Raw genomic sequence first — 17,792 nt, 5'->3', positions numbered from 1 at the left:
CTCACTCTGTCATCCAGGCTGGAGTGCAGTGGCGCAATCTCGGCTCATTGTAGGCTCTGCCTCCCAGGTTCAGGCGATTCTCCTGCCTCAGCCTCCCAAGTAGCAGGGATTACAGGCACACACCATCAGGCCTGGCTAATTTTTGTATTTTTAGTAGAGACGGGGTTTCACCATGTTGGCCAGGCTGGTCACAAACTCCTGACCTCAGGTGATCCGCTCGCCTTGGTCTCTCAAAGTGCTGGGATTACAGGCATGAGCCACTGTGCCTGGCCCTTGTTTTTTTTCTTTTGTTTTGTTTTTTAAAGGCAGGGTCTCAGCCAGGTGCGGTGGCTCACGCCTGTAATCCCAGCACTTTGGGAGGCTGAGGTGGGTGGATCACGAGGTCAAAAGATCGAGACCATCCTGGTCAACACGGTGAAACCCCGTCTCTACTAAAAATACAAAACATTAGCTGGGCATGGTGGCGCGTGCCTGTAATCCCAGCTACTCAGGAGGCTGAGGCAGGAGAATTGCTTGAACCCAGGAGGCGGAGGCTGCGGTGAGCCAAGATCGTGCCATTGCACTCCAGCCTGGGTAACAAGAGTGAAACTCCATCTCAAAAAAAAAAAAAAAAAAAAAAAAAAAAAAAAAAAGGCAGGGTCTCACTTTTGCACAGGCTGGAGTGCATTGCAGGTGTGATGGTAGCTTACTGCATCCTCAAAGTCCTGGGCTCAAGCAATCCTCCCACCTCAGTCTCCCCATTAGCTTAGCTTGGCTAATTTTTCTTCTCATTATTTTTTTTAGAGACAGGGGCTCGATATGTTGCCCAGGCTGGTCTTGAACTCCTGGCCTCAGGTGATCCTTCTGCCTCAGCCTCCTGTGCAGCTGAGATTACAGGGTCACACCACCGTACCCGGCTATTCTTTCCTATGTCGTCAGGGTCAGCAGCCACTCCTCGAGAGGAGCAGACCAAAGCGGGTCAGTAATGAATGGGCTTTTTTGGTGTTAGATAAGGGGAGGGGGCACTTGCAGTTTGGCTGTCATCTGAAGCAGTTTTTCATTAGGGCTAGGTCTCTGTTTCCTGCTTATTACCATCAGGAGCTTGTGGAGACCCTCTTGATCTCTTTGCTACTCCCCCTACAGAGTTGTTGATCGATTGGAGGCAGAGTGCAGAAGAGGTAATTGTCAAGCTTCGTGTGGGAGTAGGTCCCCTTCAGCTGGAGGACATAGATGCTGCTTTCACAGATACGGACTGTGTGGTGCGGTTTTCAGGTGTGTCCATCTGCCGGCAACACAGCAGTATGTTTGAATCTTCTGATATCTCCTACCCCAGCTCACGTGAGGACCCTGCTCTGTCTCCAGGTGGTCAGCAGTGGGGTGGCGTCTTCTATGCTGAGATAAAAGGATCTTGTGCTAAAGTGCAAACCCGCAAGGGGAGTCTCCTGCACCTGACACTGCCCAAGAAGGTGCCTATGCTCACGTGGCCCTCTCTCCTGGTGAGTTCTAGTAGTACAGGGTTGGGTAGGGATACCCAGTGTAGTTGACAGGGCCTGACTGCTGTATCTTTGGCAGAAGAAACCTCTAGGGACTCAGGAGCTGGCGCCGGGGCTGCAGTGCCAGGAGAATGGGCAGGAACTGTCTCCCATTGCCCTAGAGCCAGGCCCTGAGCCCCACCGGGCTAAGCAGGAGGCCCGGAACCAGAAGCGGGCCCAGGGCCGTGGTGAGGTAGGCTCAGGGGCTGGCCCCGGGGCCCAGGCAGGGCCCAGCGCCAAGAGGGCTGTGCATCTCTGCAGAGGGCCAGAGGGGGAAGGGTCCAGGGATGGCCCTGGACCCCGGGGTGATGCCCCACCCTTCGTGGCTGACCTGGCCACCCAGGTGAGAGCTGGGTATCTGTTTGGGTGTTAGGAGATGGGGGGAAAGTGTGTGCACTGGAGTGGGAGCCACCTGGCAGACTCAGGGCTGATTCTGCCCACAATCTTGCCATTAATAGGTTGAGGCTGATGAACAGCATTGCATACCACCACTGAACCCCCAAACCTGCCTCCTGGGCTCAGAGGAGAATTTAGCCCTTTCGGTAGGAGAGAAAGCAGTGTCTCCTGGTAATGACCCAGTCTCTCCAGCCATGGTCCGGAGCAGAAATCCTGTGAAAGATGACTGTGTCAAGGAGGAGATGACAGTGGCAGCAGATGCTGCAACCTTGGTGGATGGTAAAGGTGGGGGTGGGCAGGCAGAGCCCTAGGTTGGGTTGCAAAGTTTGTGGGTGGGTAGGGTAGAGTAGCAATAGTCTGGAACCTATTCTGGTTGGGGCTGAGCCATGGTCTCAATATAGAACCTGAGTCGATGGTGAACCTGGCATTTGTCAAGAATGATTCGTATGAGAAAGGCCCGGATTCAGTGGTGGTGCACGTGTACGTGAAGGAGATCTGCAGGGATACCTCAAGAGTACTTTTCCGTGAGCAGGACTTCACACTCATCTTCCAGACCAGGTAGTTGGGCAAATGATGGGGCAAACAGTGCCTCAGGTGGGACAGTATGTCTCATGCTCTTCTTCTTGTCCTTCCTCCTATCCTGCTGTGCCTCTGCAGGGATGGAAACTTCTTGAGGCTGCACCCCGGCTGTGGGCCCCACACCATCTTCCGTTGGCAGGTGAAGCTCAGGTGGGTGGTGCCCGGCCCCACCACTGTGCCTGTTCTACTCCCCTGGGCTCCATCTCCCTGGCTCATCTAGCCTGATGCCCATTCCTCCTGAGTCCCTGAATTCAGCCTTTTTCCGCAGGAATCTGATTGAGCCAGAGCAGTGCACCTTCTGTTTCACGGCTTCTCGCATCGACATCTGCCTTCGTAAGAGGCAGAGTCAGCGCTGGGGGGGCCTGGAGGCCCCGGCTGCACGAGGTCTGCACACGAGGTCCCTTCATTGCCCAGCTCCACGTTACCAGGACCCCAACCCTTGTCACATGCTGCTAACCACCAGCCCTCTCATTCCCCCTTTTTAAGGTGCAGTGGGTGGTGCAAAGGTTGCCGTGCCGACAGGTCCAACCCCTCTGGATTCAACCCCACCAGGAGGTGCTCCCCACCCCCTGACAGGCCAGGAGGAGGCCCGGGCTGTGGAGAAGGATAAATCCAAGGCAAGATCTGAGGACACGGGGCTAGACAGTGTGGCAGCCCGCACACCCATGGAGCATGTAACCCCAAAGCCAGAGACACACCTGGCCTCGGTGAGAATTCTCGGGTGGGAAGGACCAAGAATGGAGGCTGGAGAGTCTTGGGGCCATTCTCTCATGTCCTTTTTCCTCCCACAGCCCAAGCCTACATGTATGGTGCCTCCCATGCCCCACAGCCCAGTGAGTGGAGACAGTGTGGAGGAGGAGGAAGAAGAAGAGAAGAAGGTGTGTCTGCCAGGCTTCACTGGCCTTGTCAATTTAGGCAACACCTGCTTCATGAACAGCGTCATTCAGTCTCTGTCCAACACTCGGGAACTCCGGGACTTCTTCCATGGTGAGGGCAGGGCCTGGAGCCTGGGATATGGGCAGAGGGGGTGCCTTTGACCCTCACACCTTTGCTCGGCTGCTGTTCCTAGACCGCTCCTTTGAGGCTGAGATCAACTACAACAACCCACTAGGGACTGGTGGGCGTCTGGCCATTGGCTTTGCTGTGCTGCTTCGGGCGCTGTGGAAGGGCACCCACCATGCCTTCCAGCCTTCCAAGTTGAAGGTGATCTATGACCACTGTCACCCTTGGCTGGAGAGGGCGGGGAGGGCCAGCCAACTGGGTGTGCAGTGGGTGCTAGGGCTTCATGTTCACACCTTGGCTTCTGTATCCAGGCCATTGTGGCGAGTAAGGCCAGCCAGTTCACAGGCTATGCACAGCATGATGCCCAAGAGTTCATGGCTTTCCTGCTGGATGGGCTGCATGAGGACCTGAATCGGATTCAGAACAAGCCCTACACAGAGACTGTGGACTCAGATGGGCGGCCTGATGAGGTCAGGGTTGGGGACAGCGGGTGGGCATGTCTCACGTGCATCCCAGCCCCCAGGTCTCTTTGGTTCTCACCACTCTGCCTCTCAGGTGGTAGCTGAGGAAGCATGGCAGCGGCACAAGATGAGGAATGACTCTTTCATCGTGGACCTATTTCAGGGCCAGTACAAGTCGAAGCTGGTGTGCCCTGTGTGTGCCAAGGTATGATGGGGTCCCCTGGAAAGAGCCCCCTAGTTTGGGTCAGCTGGTCTGGTCACATTAGGTTCAGAGGCATGTGCATCTTAAGGTGCTACAGGGCAAGGTTTGGGCAAAGAAGCTGGCAGGGAGGCCTTAGGACTCTATGTGGACTGAAGAGCCTATTCAGGGTAGACTTCCCGACTGAGGGAAAAGTGATATTAAAGCTCAGAGGTGTTATGACAGGGTTGTGGGCACATGGGGTGCAAGTGTGAGGCAAATTTGTAAAGTGGCTAAGCTGAGCATGGCTTTGAGTGCCAGAAAGAGGGATCATTAACTCCTGGTGGCCCTCCTGCCCCATCTAGTGTCCTGAAGCCTGAGAGTTTGCTGGTTGGCTGTGAGGGCCCCGAGAGCCATGGAAATGGGTGGAATGGGCTCAGAAAGCATGGAATGGGCTCTTTGGGCATGAGCATCTTGTCTCCCACTCTCTGTGTGGTCACCCAGTGCCACCCATACATCCACAGGTCTCCATCACTTTTGACCCGTTTCTTTATCTGCCGGTGCCCTTGCCACAAAAGCAAAAGGTTCTCCCCATCTTTTATTTTGCCCGAGAGCCCCACAGCAAGCCAGTCAAGGTGAGGAGTAAGCCCCTACCCCCTGGGTTATTGCAGAGAATGTGGCCCACCTCCCTCACTGACTGCCCTTTTTGCCACAGTTCCTGGTGAGCATCAGCAAGGAAAACTCCACTGCGAGTGAAGTATTGGACTCCCTCTCTCAGAGCGTTCATGTGAAGCCTGAGAACCTGCGTTTGGCAGAGGTATCTTTATCCTTCCTTGGGCTGTTATATATGTGGACATGTGTGTGTACTCAGCATAGACATGTGTACAGTCATTGACATCTACAGATATACACATGGGCTGGGCACAGTGGCTCACAGCTGTAATCCCAACACTTTGTGAGGCCGAGGTGGGAGATCACTTGAGCCCAGCAGTTTGGGACAAGGCTGGGCAACTTGGCAAAACACTGTCTTTACAAGAAATAAAAAAAAGTAGTTGGGTGCGGTGGGTATGTGCTTATAGTCCCAGCTACCTCGGAGGCTGATGCAGGAGGCTCACTTGAGCTCAGGAGGTGGAGGTTGCAGTGAGCAGAGATAGATTGCATCACAGCACTTTAGCCTGAGTGACAAAGTAAGACCCTGTCTCAAAAATAAATAAATAAATAGATAAAACATAAAAATAGACATACACATGAGCGTGCCTGTGACTGCCCGAAAACAGGCAATGTGCTATTATTTGAGGCATGGTTGAAACCAGGCATTTTGCCTGTGCAACAGAAATGCCCTTAGTTCCTAGCCATTATCTGGGTTTATTCCCCTTTGTGGTGGTGGACCCCAACTGCATTTCCCTTTTCAGACAAGGAGCTTGAGCTGCAGGACTATCACTGTGTTCACTCTCCTTCTCCCTCTATCCTGTTACTGCTTTCCTTTTATCCTGGTTCTGTGTGCTAGCTCTCTCCAGGAGTTCCTAACCTTTAGCCTGATAGTGTCGGTTTTCTCAGGGGTAAGAGTGGGGAGGATGCTCCTTGAATGTGAACCCTCTGTGGTAATATGTTGCAGTCTTATAAGGCCATGCTAGTTATAGTAGGGTAGAGTCCCTCAGTGTGGAAAGCTGGTATGGTTGATATCTGCCCAACACCTGGTCTTTCAGGCCCTCTGATGCACTAGGCTTGTTATGGCCTTGGGCACTGAGATGGATGCCAGCAGAGGCATAAGTCTATTTGGGCCTACAGACCTTACTGCTGCCCATAGACCCAAGGCAGGGCCAAGTCTTCTTACACTCTGGGGCAGGACTAGGGAAAGGGCTTATTCTCATGTGAGATCTGTGTGTTCTCTGTCCCCAGGTAATTAAGAATCGTTTCCAACGTGTGTTCCTGCCCTCCCACTCACTGGACACTGTGTCCCCATCTGATATGCTCCTCTGCTTTGAGCTGCTATCCCCAGAGTTGGCTAAGGAGCGGGTAGTGGTGCTAGAGGTGCAACAGGTGAGTAGGGGCCAACCTGATGGCACAGGGCCCTGGTGGGTGGGGCACTCCTGCCTGGTCTTGCTGAGCCAGACGACCCACCCTAGCGCCCTCAGGTGCCCAGCGTCCCCATCTCCAAGTGTGCAGCCTGCCAGCGGAAGCAACAGTCGGAAGATGAAAAGCTGAAGCGCTGTACCCGGTGCTATCGTGTGGGCTACTGCAACCAGTGAGGACCCCCGTGGTCTCCCCGACCCTTCCTTTCTACCTTCTATGTGCCACCCTGCCCCTTCCTGCCACACCAAGGAACATGTGCTTAAGCTCTACCTGTCACCCTACTTTACCAGGCTCTGGGGGAGGCAGGGCTGGCATACCCAGTTCTGAGGGACTATGACAAGCCCCCAAGATGGGGCTGAGGGCCTATCCTTGTCTTCCTCTTCCCTTCAGGCTCTGCCAGAAAACCCACTGGCCTGACCACAAGGGCCTCTGCCGACCTGAGAACATTGGCTACCCCTTCCTGGTCAGTGTACCCGCCTCGCGCCTCACTTATGCCCGCCTTGCCCAGCTGCTAGAGGGCTATGCCCGGTAAGAGCCCAATGGTTGGACTAGAGTGGTGTAGGTGGAGACAGAGGTGCTAGATGTGCTGGTCAGGAATCTTACTTGCCTTGTCTGTTGCCAGGTACTCTGTGAGCGTATTCCAGCCACCCTTTCAACCTGGCCGCATGGCCTTGGAGTCTCAGAGCCCTGGCTGCACCACACTGCTCTCCACTGGTTCCCTGGAGGCTGGGGACAGTGAGAGGGACCCCATTCAGCCACCTGAGCTCCAGCTGGTGACCCCTGTGGCTGATGGGGACACAGGGCCTCCCCGGGTGTGGACAGCCCCTGACCGGGGTCCTGGGCCCAGCACCAGTGGAATTTCTTCTGAGATGCTGGCCAGTGGGCCCATTGAGGTTGGCTCCTTGCCTGCTAGCGAGAGGGTGTCCCGACCTGAAGGTAAGATCCAGTGAATGGCTCCGGGAGCTGGGAAGGAAGATATAGGAGGGTTGAGGGGGGCTCTTGTTTAGGTCCTGATGGGGCTGGTAAGGCCCTGATGGGCAGGGAAGATTTGATTATCATGTTCTCACACAGCCGCTGTGCCTGGTTACCAGCACCCAAGTGAAGCTATGAATGCCCACACACCCCAGTTCTTCATCTATAAAATTGACTCATCCAACCGAGAGCAGCGGCTAGAGGACAAAGGTGTCTGAGGCAGTGGGTGGGAGCCATGGGGTGGTTTGAGTTGGTTGTTCTCCACAGCTGCATGACCTTTCTCCTGCCAATCTCCAGGAGACACCCCACTGGAGCTGGGTGATGATTGTAGCCTGGCTCTCGTCTGGCGGAACAATGAGCGGTTGCAGGAGTTTGTGTTGGTAGCCTCTAAGGAGCTGGAATGTGCTGAGGATCCAGGCTCTGCTGGTGAGGCTGCCCGGGCTGGCCACTTCACCCTGGACCAGTGCCTCAACCTCTTCACACGGCCTGAGGTGCTGGCACCCGAGGAGGCCTGGTGAGAACAGGGCAGCAGGCAGATAAGGGGGCAGGTTGGAGAAAAGAGAGACTTGCTGGTCCTGACCCAACCTCTGTCCCCACCAGGTACTGCCCACAGTGCAAACAGCACCGTGAGGCCTCCAAGCAGCTGTTACTATGGCGCCTGCCAAACGTTCTCATCGTGCAGCTCAAGCGCTTCTCCTTTCGTAGTTTTATTTGGCGTGATAAGATCAATGACTTGGTGGAGTTCCCTGTTCGGTGAGCAACGGACCTTGGTGACTGTGGGCGGAGCGTGAGGACCAGGGTGGGCATCCAGAGCACCTGCTGCTTGTCTCACCCCTCCCTGACTGGACCTGACCTGCAGGAATCTGGACCTGAGCAAGTTCTGCATTGGCCAGAAAGAGGAGCAGCTGCCCAGCTACGATCTGTATGCTGTCATTAACCACTATGGAGGCATGATCGGTGGCCACTACACTGCCTGTGCACGCCTGCCCAATGATCGTAGCAGTCAGCGCAGTGACGTGGGTGAGGGCACACACAGCCAGCAGGATAGGTGGTAGGGGTGGTGGTACAGACTTTGTTCACACTCTTCCCACCTTGCTGTAGGCTGGCGCTTGTTTGATGACAGCACAGTGACAACGGTAGACGAGAGCCAGGTCGTGACACGTTATGCCTATGTACTCTTCTATCGCCGGCGGAACTCTCCTGTGGAGAGGCCCCCCAGGGCAGGTCACTCTGAGCACCACCCAGACCTAGGCCCTGCAGTTGAGGCTGCTGCCAGCCAGGTGAGGCATGTGGGAGGCTTTACAGAATAGTGGGGATAGCTCACAGACTGTGGGGCAGGGTTGGGGGATATAGCTTCCTCTCCTCCAGCCACAGACCCCTTGAGCCTTGGGATTCATGAGAATTGCAAAGTTCGCTTACATCAAAGCTTTATCCGGAAGTATCCCCATGCCCTGGGGACACTAACAAATATATAGGTACACTAATAACATGCTGCCATTGGCAAGCACACACTTGGCACAGGTCAGGCAACTGTTCTGAACCGCACTGGGCACTGTGCTGTGAATGGACTATACCTGATAATCTCCCAGATTTCCCCCTCACATTCCTCACATGCTAGCCCACACACCTTCACTTGCGATATCCCTGAGTTCTGGTGTGCACTCAAGACAAGGCCTATCTGGGCTGGCCATGGCCTCTGGTGGCTGTCATACTCTCTGAGGTAAGCATAAGCATCTGTCTTTGCGGATCTTCTGTCTCTTTTACTGACATGGTGTGCCATAGACCCAGTTGGTGGGCATAGGCACATCTCTTTTCTGGACTGGCTGCCTCCTTTCTGGCCCCATTCGCTTGAGCCCTCTGTCAAGCTTAGAGAAATCTCTGCAGAAGTCTGGTCAAGATCTGGGTATGGGTGGAAAGGAGCAAGGAGATTGCTCTGGGATTGGCAACCCTGTTCTCTATGAATCAGTGTCATCTGGGGAGGCCTGGACTAAAATACTAAACAGATAACTTCCCACTCACCGCCATGCGGAGCTGCATGTGGATTGAGAGCTGTTTGGGGTAGGCAAAAATGCTGTCAAGATTCTCTTACCCTGTGCTCTTAGTCTGGACAACCCTGAGGTTGGCTGCCTACCTTCTTCCTTGCTGCTTGATCTACAATGCAGGGTGTTAACCCCAGTCACCCCAGGTGGGACTGTCATGGCTAAGGGCCTCAGGGATACTGGGTCCTCCCCACCCCCGGGGTGCTGATGGCCGTTTCCACATACCCTAGGCTTCCCGGATTTGGCAGGAGCTGGAGGCTGAGGAGGAGCCGGTGCCTGAAGGGCCTGGGCCCATGGGTCCCTGGGGGCCCCAAGACTGGGTGGGCCCCCCACCACGTGGCCCTACCACACCAGATGAGGGCTGCCTTCGGTACTTTGTCCTGGGCACCGTGGCAGCTTTGGTGGCCCTCGTGCTCAACGTGTTCTATCCTCTGGTATCCCAGAGTCGCTGGAGATGAGCTCGCCTGCAGGTGGCAGCTGTGAGCTGGTCTATCTGCCTGCCCAGGCCATGCCTGCCTTTGTTGTGGGGAACACCTCTGGGCTTTGGGCCTCAGCTTGTATATCTGGTGGGGGAGGGTGGGGAGACTGTGGCCTCTGCAGGGGCAGAGCACCCTAGGGTGGGTATCCATCCAGCTGTCTGTCCGTTCATCCTGTTGCTCTGACCCTTGGCCTGGGGCTTGGCCCTGCCCAAGCTATTTCCTGTACTTAAAGTGTTAATAAAACCAGACTATTCAGGCCCGATCTCGTCTCTCTGTCTCACGCCGCTGCTGTCTGCGCCTGCCTTGAGACCCTCCCTTGGGTGCCAGGGCTCCAAGCCAGCACCCCCGGGATGCCAGGCGGCATGCTGGGCAGCCCCCAACCCCTGTCCTCATATTCTGTTGCAGGGACTAGGCCCTGGCCAGGCCCCCGAGGTGGCCCCCACGCGGACAGCCCCTGAACGCTTCGCCCCCCCTGTGGATCGGCCAGCCCCTACCTACAGCAACATGGAGGAGGTGGATTAGCAGGTCCCTGGCTGATGGGGGGGGACTGGGTATGGGAGACCCACCACAGAGGGCCAGCTCTTTGCCGCTTCTCCTTCTCTAACCCAGAGGACACTGGCTCTGTCAACGGGAAGCTGTGGGGTATGATTTGGGTGTGGAGACGTCTCAGGTTGGGACTTCTTGTCAGCTTGGATGCCTGACCAGTGGGCTTTGGCTTCTCCAGCTGCCTCCAGTGCTGCGTGATTTGATTCTCAGTTGTACCTTCAATTCTTTCTGACCCGCATTATAAACATTATAATTTTATTCTAAAAATTGTAATTTTTTTTTTTTGCATTTTGGAAGTGATTGCTGCTGTTTAAATATATTTTAAAAATAAAAAATAAGTAGACTTAGTGACTGTGATCCACCACATGCTGGGGCCACCTCCCCTCCCCATCATTTGGTTGTGTGCATGTGTGTGTGTGTGCGCGCATGCACACGTGTGTATAAGAGACCCTGAAAGTGCTCTATTCTGAAGGGAGATGATGGGGTTGGCATCATCAGGATTTCAATATGCCCAAGAGCAGAGGAGTATATGAGGCACTGGAGCTGACAGCATGGAGTCAAAGGTGCATGTACCAGAGCAGCCTGGGGCTGACAGCCAGACAATAAGTCAAGGAGGACTTGGTGGGGGACAGAATACTGGGGGTGGGGATCTTCCTCCTCTTCAGTTCTCAGCTTTTTCTTTTCTTTTCTTTTCTTTTTTTTTAATAAAGACGGGGCCGGGCGCGGTGGCTCACGCTTGTAATCCCAGCACTTTGGGAGGCTGAGGCGGGTGGATCATGAGGTCAAGAGATCGAGACCATCCTGGTCAACATGGTGAAACCCTGTCTCTACTAAAAATACAAAAATTAGCTGGGCATGGTGGCACACGCCTGTAGTCCCAGCTACTCGGGAGGCTGAGGCAGGAGAACTGCTTGAACCCAGGAGGCGGAGGTTGTGGTGAGCCGAGATCGCGCCATTGCACTCCAGCCTGGGTAACAAAAGCGAAACTCCGTCTCAAAAAAAAAAAAAAAAAGACGGGGTTTCACCATATTGGTCAGGCTGGTCTTGAACTCCCGACCTCAGGTGATCCGCCCGCCTTGGCCTCCAAAGTGCTTGGATTATAGGCGTTAGTCACCACGTCCGGCCTGTTCTCAGCTTTTTCTTTGCTTGAACAACATCTGGATCCCTGCAGGTAGAAAACTGCCGTGGGGCAGATCTTGCTGCCCTGAAAAGAGGACAGTCAAAGAGGACCAGAGCTGATCTCATTTAACTTATATTGGAGGGAGGGTGCTGGGGCCTGCCAGCCTTAAAAGTCTTCCCTTAAGAGTCCCTGAAACTGGCCAAGTGTGGTGACTTATGCCTGTAATCCCAGCACTTTGGGCTGAGGTAGGAGGATGGCTTGAGCCCAGGAGTTCAGAACTAACCTGGGCAACATGGGGAAGCCCCATCTTTACTAAAAATATAAAAATTAACTGGGTGTCGTGGTATGCACCTGTAGTTCCAGATATTTCAGAGGCTGAGATGGGAGGGTCGTCCCAGGAGGTGGAGGCTGTGATGAGCTGAGATTGTGTAATCGCACTCCAGCCTGGGTAACAGAGTGAAACTCTTTCAAAAATAATAATAATAATAAAAGAGTCCCTGAGACCTTGACTCCTGGCAGCTGTGCCAGGCTACTCCCTCTCAAATGGGTCTGTAAGCCTGTCCTAGCCTAGAGCCTCTGCAACCTTGTACAAATAGCAAGGGCAAGTCTTGTGAAAAGCCTTCCTGCCTACCTTTGTAGAGAATACTGCCCCCTCCACTCTCCAGTTGCTTGGGGGGTAAGGTGGGCATCTCTAGCTGGAAGGAGATGGAGAGCAAAGGTACTGATGAGGCAGGTATTTAGAGTTGCTCAAGTGTGTTAAGACAGGCAGAGGTGGGGCAGGGTCCTGGCAGCCTGGTAGCTAGGTTCATTCTCATCTCTAAGCCCATGGGGTCAGTCTCAAGAAGCTCGGCATTGAGGCCTTGCTAGTAGCCCTGTTTCATTTGGAACTAGGAGTAGCAATAAGTTCCTGGGGAAAGCTAGCCCCCTGACCAATGTTGGCTTTTTCTGATGGGGACAACACAAGGATCATGTGAAACCACTGGCTGCGGAGAGGGGTGTGAAAACCTGAGTGTGGGACCTGCAGAAACGAAGTTGTTGGCCTATGTGCTGGTACTGGCAGATGTAATACTGTTGGAGGGCCTACTAGGCATGGGCTGCCCCAAGTGCAAGGGAGTCAGGCTATCATTGGCTACATGTGCTGGATGCACTGATCAAGGAGCTCTGTCCGCCTCTGACTGCAGCCCTGCTGCTGCACTGTACCCTTCTGTAGCATCTGCATGAGACTACTGTCTCCAGCACTGTAGTTTCTACTACACTACCTCTATGTTATCAGCCTGTGCCATAGGGACCTCTCTATGGGCTTGGCTGCTGGACTCTACCTCTGTCCATTCCACAACTGGGCCTTGCTGGCTGCTGCCTGGTTTTTCCGTTTGACTTTCCTGGAAGCAGTGCCAAGGGCTCATGCAGGCAGGCTAACCTCCAGACTGGGCCCATACAATTTAACATTTCTGCTCTGTGCAAGTCATAGTCATCTAGGGTTAGCTGGACATGCACTGGTACTACCACTTGTGGCATTCTTGGTGGCACTCATGGGGCTACTGCCTCATCCTATGACATGTAGCCATGGGGTCCACAGTGTACCTGAAGTAACCAGGAAAGGGGGTGCAGATCTTGATCCCATTGAGGGGGCCATCACCAGACCTGTAGGACTTAGTGATGGTGCTACAATGAATCAGTGAATCAGGTACTGAGGAAATAGTGGCAGTGGCAGGCACTCTGCATGGATTTGCTCATCATGGGCACCTTTGTGGTTGTCTGGGCACTTGCAGCTCCAAATTCAGTGCAAGGCTGGTGTGGCTATGGCTCTGCTTTTTGGTACCTGTTCTTAGCACCATGGGTCTGCATCCCCTGCTTAACTCCTGCACCTGGCCTTTCTCATGCAGTACATTGCAGGGCTGGGCATCTGGCTGGGGCCAAGGGGCCATGGAGAGGTGGTAAGCACCAGGACAGCATTGGACCTGGATATTGATGCAGCATATGGCCCTGGCTAGCACCTGGCATGTGGTCATTAGGTGGTATCCAGATGTAGGCCCAGACTTGGAACTTGGTCATTAGTGGCATGTGGGCACAGAATATGGATACAGGCTAGTGAGGATCCTGCCTATTCCTTGAAGGTCCGGAAGTATGAGCATCCCCAAGGGCTGCAAGAGCTCCAATTTCAAATTTGGAGATTTCCACCATCCCACCACCAGCTGCTCATTCTCTGCAACCCTCTACCTCAACCCCTTTTCACACACACAGTCTCTATATTCTGTTTTAGGTAGCAGGTCCTGGAAGTCCAGTGAGACTGTGGGAAGATCCCTAAGCACAACAGCTATAATCATGAAGATCCCACCTCATTTGTCCCACTTTGTCCCAACCTCAATAAAATATCCTTTCTCAAAGGCCTGCAGAGGGATTTCAAGGTCTAATTTCCTTGTGGTTTTCCTGATATTTGCATGCTTTGGCAGGCAGGAAGGGAAGTGTGGGATGAGATTTTTTTTTTTTTTTTGAGACTAGAGTCTCACTCCATTGCCCAGGCAGGAGTGCAATGGTGCAGACTTGGCTCAATGCAACCTCCGCCTCCTGAGTTCAAGCGACTCTCCTGCCTCAGCCTCCCAAGTAGCCGGGATTACAGAAGCCTGCCACCACACCTGGCTAATTTTTGTATTTTTAGTAGAGATGGGGTTTCACCATGTTGGCCAGGCTGGTCTCGAACTCCTGACCTCAAGTGATCCGCCTGCCTCGGCCTGCCAAAATGCTGGGATTACAGGTGTGAGCCACTGCACCCAGTTATTTATTTATTTATTTTTTTTGAGACAGAGTCTCACTCTGTCTACCAGGCTGGAGTGCAGTGGCATGATCTCGACTCACTGCAACCTCCGCCTCCCAAATTCAAGCAATTCTCCAGCCTCAGCCTCCTGAGTAGCTGGGATTACAGGCATGTGCCATCATGCCCAGCTAATTTTTGTATTTTTAGTAGAGACAGGGTTTCACCATGTTGGCCAGGGTGATCTCAAACTCCTGACCGCAAGTAATTCGCCTGCCACGGCTTCTCAAACTGCTGGGATTATAGGCCTGAGCCTCTGCGCCAGCCAAGATTTTAAACCAAATCATAGAACTTCTGTGAGGTCCCTCCTGGCCCAGACTCTTCCCTTCCCTTTCCTGGCCAGCTGTGTTCCAGCGGGCACCTAAAAACTGTCAGAGTTATGGGGCCCCTGGATCAGCCATTCTGCACATTCTCTGCGATGGAGTCTGGATCAGGGATTTCCCGGGCTTCATTTTGCTCAACTGTTTCCATAGCAACTCCAAACAGTGGCGTCAAAAACGCGACAGGGACTCGCATTTGTCCCCCGAGGAAAGTTACTGTACTGAGATGGAGTTCCCAGGGCTGAAGTAGAAAAGTCAGAGCAAAAGGCCATGCCTGTGTCTTCCTCCTGCCTCGGGGCCTAACATCTTCCTTTCAGATCTGTGGCGAGTATCTCTAAAAGCCACGCTGCCCGCCAACACTCCTTCAACCGCTCAGTTCCACAGAGGCCCCCGGAAAGGCCGGTTTGTCTGCCCTGTGTTCTTTAAATGGCGTAGACGACCCTGGAACGCCCCGCCCCCTCCCGCCAAGGAAGAACACCATTGGCTCTCTCCAGAGGCTTCGCTTTCATTGGTCAGCGGGTGAATGTTGACCTGCAGATTCGGTCCTAAGTTTCTTTTGGTTTCCGGTGTCTCTACAATGGCGGCTTTGGACTCCCTGTCGCTCTTCACTGGCCTCGGCCTGAGCGAGCAGAAGGCCCGCGAGACGCTCAAGAACCAGACTCTGAGCGCGCAGTTGCGCGAGGCCGCTACCCAGGTGCGAGCCCCACTGCCCTCGGCCTGGTTTGCGGGTCTTGCTGCCACGCAGCGCGGGGCGGGGTCCAGATCCGGACCTGCCCCACTTGTTTTGCTCTTTCCTCTCACTGAGCGTGGGGCTTCTCTCTTGATCCCTCTGACTCCAGGCTCAGCAGACCCTGGGCTCCACCATTGACAAGGCTACCGGGACCCTGTTATATGGCTTAGCCTCCCGACTCAGGGATACTCGGCGTCTCTCCTTCCTTGTAAGCTACATAGCCAGTAAGAAGATCCACACTGAGCCCCAGCTGAGCGGTGAGACTCCTCCCTGTCCTGCCAGTTCGACCACCAATGCCTCCCTTCAGCCAAGACCCTTGTCTTACCTTTTTTGCCAAGTCCTCCAGTTTCTAGACATCTAGTTCTGCACAGGCACTGAGGCATGGAGTGGGTGGTGAGACTAACAAGGGAACTGTCAGGGTCTGAGAGGCATCCACTCTTGACACGTGCTTCTTTCTCTCTTCCCTGTGTCCTGTAGGGTGGTGGTGTCAGGGCTTAACTTTTCAGGAGGCCAGACTATCCTTGGAGTTTCATGAGATTAGGACCCTGTCTGTCCATTTATTGGAGCAGAGATGCCACAAACTCATTGGCTCTTTTTTCTCAGCTGCCCTTGAGTATGTGCGGAGTCACCCCTTGGACCCCATTGACACTGCGGACTTTGAGCAGGAATGTGGCGTGGGTGTCACTGTGACCCCAGAGCAGATTGAGGAGGCTGTGAGTCTTTCCCCAGGCATCGTCCACCTCCCCAGTCCTGGCCATGACAAGAGTGGCTCCGCTTCCCTCCCCAGGAGGACTCAGAGTAAGGGAGTGGGTTCCCAGAATATCTGTGAAGGTGGCTTTCCTGAACCACATGGTTTGGGTTTCTGCAGGTGGAGGCTGCCATTAACAAGCACCGGCCCCAGCTCCTGGTGGAACGTTACCGTTTCAACATGGGGCTGCTGATGGGTGAGCAGGGCCTGAGATGGGGCTATATTGTTATCTCTGGTCATGCCTTTTCTTCTGGGCACGAGTGAGAGGGGGCTGGGGGAAGGAACAGGAGTGACTTAAAGTGGTCTGGCTGGGCTCAGGCTTTGGTTCCTGTGGTTAGCCAGGAACTTTCCTTGGGAAGGAGGTCGGGGGAGTACTGTTTTTTGCCTTTCTGCAGCTCCTTGTGGCTATGCTTCTAGGAGAGGCTCGGGCTGTGCTCAAGTGGGCAGATGGCAAAATGATCAAGAACGAAGTGGACATGCAGGTGGGCATGCTTCACTAAGCTGAAGCTGGCAAAGACTTTGGCATCCACTAAGGGATAAAAGGCAGGAGGGCTGGGCGTGGTGGCTCATGCTTATGATCCCAGCACTTTGGGAGGCTGAGGCAGGGGGATTGCTTGAGTCCAGGAGTTCAAGACCAGCCTGAGTGTGGTGGCACAATCTCGGCTCACTGCAACCTAGTCACTGCCTGTAGTCACAAGCTACTCAGGAGGCTGAGGCAGGGGAATTGCTTCAACCCGGGAGCCTGAGTTCACTACGTTTAGTGAGAACCCATCTCTACAGAAAATTTAAAAATTATCCAGACATGGGTGCATACCTGTAGTCCCAGCTACTTGTGGGGCTGAGGTGGGAGGATTGCTTGAACCTAAGAGGTTGGGTGCAGTAGCTCATGCCTGTAATCCCAGCACTTGAGGGTGCCGAGGCAGGCGGTTTACCTGAGGTTAGGAGTTTGAGATCAGCCTGGCCAACACAGTGAAACCCCATCTCTACTAAAAGTATAAAAATTAGCCAGGCATAATGGCAGGTACCTGTAGTCCCAGCTACTCAGAAGGCTGAGGTGGGAGAATTGCTTGAATCTGGGAGGCAGAGGTTGCAGTGAGCTGAGGCTGTGCCATTGCACTCCAGCCTGGGCAACAAGAGCAAGACTCCATCTTAAATAAATAAATAATGAAGAAAAAGAAGGAAGGAGGGAGGGAGGGAGGGAAAGGAAAAGAAGAAAGGAAGAAAGGTGGGAGGAGTGCACAGTAGAGCCCAGTGTGGAACGAGCAGCACCTGAGGGTAGTGACAGACTTAGGCCCCTTGCCTAATTCGAGGTTAATCACTTTAAACCTCAGTTTGTGGCCAGGTACAGTGGCTCACACCTGTAATCCCAGCACTTTGGGAGGCCAAGGTGGGCAGATCACGAGGTCAGGGGATCGAGACCATCCTAGCCAACAAGGTGAAACCCCCATCTGTACTAAAATACAAAAAAATTAGCTGGGCATCGTGGTGCATGCCCATAGTCACAAGCTACTGAGGAGGCTGAGGCAGGGGATTTGCTTCAACCCGGGAGGCAGAGGTTGCAGTGAGCCGAGATTGTGCCATTGCACTCCAGCAAGACTTTGTCTCAAAAAAAAAAAAAAAAAAAAAAAAATTCAGTTTTCTCTCATACATAGAGTAATGTGGCCATCCTCTCAGGATGTTGGCATTGAAGAGGGTGGTGGCTGAGGCAGATTGCTTCTCTTGATGCTGTGCCTACAGTTCCTCTCCATAAATGGCAGCCCAGTATGAACCCTCAGCAGAGAGAGAGCATTTTTTTTTTTTTTTTTTTTTTTTTTTTTTTTTTTTTTTTT

General features: G+C 53.7%; 2 protein-coding genes across 22 annotated transcripts in view; both read left to right on the top strand.

Annotated features, from left to right (window-relative positions):
* Positions 1 to 10,577, top strand: part of USP19 (ubiquitin specific peptidase 19) — a 12,799-nt gene extending 2,222 nt beyond the window's left edge. For 2 of the 21 annotated variants that reach the window (XM_032289763.1, XM_032289764.1), the window contains exons 3-27: positions 784 to 957; positions 1,123 to 1,251; positions 1,342 to 1,475; positions 1,552 to 1,854; positions 1,970 to 2,192; positions 2,309 to 2,465; positions 2,565 to 2,636; positions 2,755 to 2,870; positions 2,973 to 3,193; positions 3,278 to 3,473; positions 3,556 to 3,689; positions 3,800 to 3,958; positions 4,044 to 4,154; positions 4,652 to 4,762; positions 4,843 to 4,944; positions 6,027 to 6,167; positions 6,254 to 6,372; positions 6,591 to 6,728; positions 6,823 to 7,136; positions 7,272 to 7,382; positions 7,470 to 7,686; positions 7,773 to 7,925; positions 8,032 to 8,192; positions 8,274 to 8,452; positions 9,442 to 9,952. In XM_032289763.1, the coding sequence (XP_032145654.1) occupies positions 784 to 957; positions 1,123 to 1,251; positions 1,342 to 1,475; positions 1,552 to 1,854; positions 1,970 to 2,192; positions 2,309 to 2,465; positions 2,565 to 2,636; positions 2,755 to 2,870; positions 2,973 to 3,193; positions 3,278 to 3,473; positions 3,556 to 3,689; positions 3,800 to 3,958; positions 4,044 to 4,154; positions 4,652 to 4,762; positions 4,843 to 4,944; positions 6,027 to 6,167; positions 6,254 to 6,372; positions 6,591 to 6,728; positions 6,823 to 7,136; positions 7,272 to 7,382; positions 7,470 to 7,686; positions 7,773 to 7,925; positions 8,032 to 8,192; positions 8,274 to 8,452; positions 9,442 to 9,669 (4,103 nt within the window). In that variant the 3' untranslated portion in view covers positions 9,670 to 9,952. The other 19 variants (XM_032289772.1, XM_032289777.1, XM_032289776.1 and 16 more) reach the window with 19 other exon arrangements.
* Positions 10,578 to 14,679: 4,102 nt separating this feature from the next.
* QARS1 (glutaminyl-tRNA synthetase 1) overlaps positions 14,680 to 17,792 on the top strand; it is a 10,446-nt gene continuing 7,333 nt past the window's right edge. The window contains exons 1-5 of the mRNA XM_032289789.1: positions 14,680 to 15,179; positions 15,325 to 15,472; positions 15,819 to 15,928; positions 16,084 to 16,159; positions 16,381 to 16,445. Coding sequence (XP_032145680.1) covers positions 15,009 to 15,179; positions 15,325 to 15,472; positions 15,819 to 15,928; positions 16,084 to 16,159; positions 16,381 to 16,445 — 570 coding nt within the window. The 5' untranslated portion in view covers positions 14,680 to 15,008. The remainder of the gene's footprint in view (positions 15,180 to 15,324; positions 15,473 to 15,818; positions 15,929 to 16,083; positions 16,160 to 16,380; positions 16,446 to 17,792) is intronic.

This window comes from Sapajus apella, unplaced genomic scaffold (genome assembly GCF_009761245.1).
Source record: "Sapajus apella isolate SASKATOON/1434 unplaced genomic scaffold, GSC_monkey_1.0 scaffold23, whole genome shotgun sequence".
Taxonomy (NCBI): domain Eukaryota; kingdom Metazoa; phylum Chordata; class Mammalia; order Primates; family Cebidae; genus Sapajus; species Sapajus apella.
This window is presented reverse-complemented; position numbering and strand designations above follow the sequence as displayed.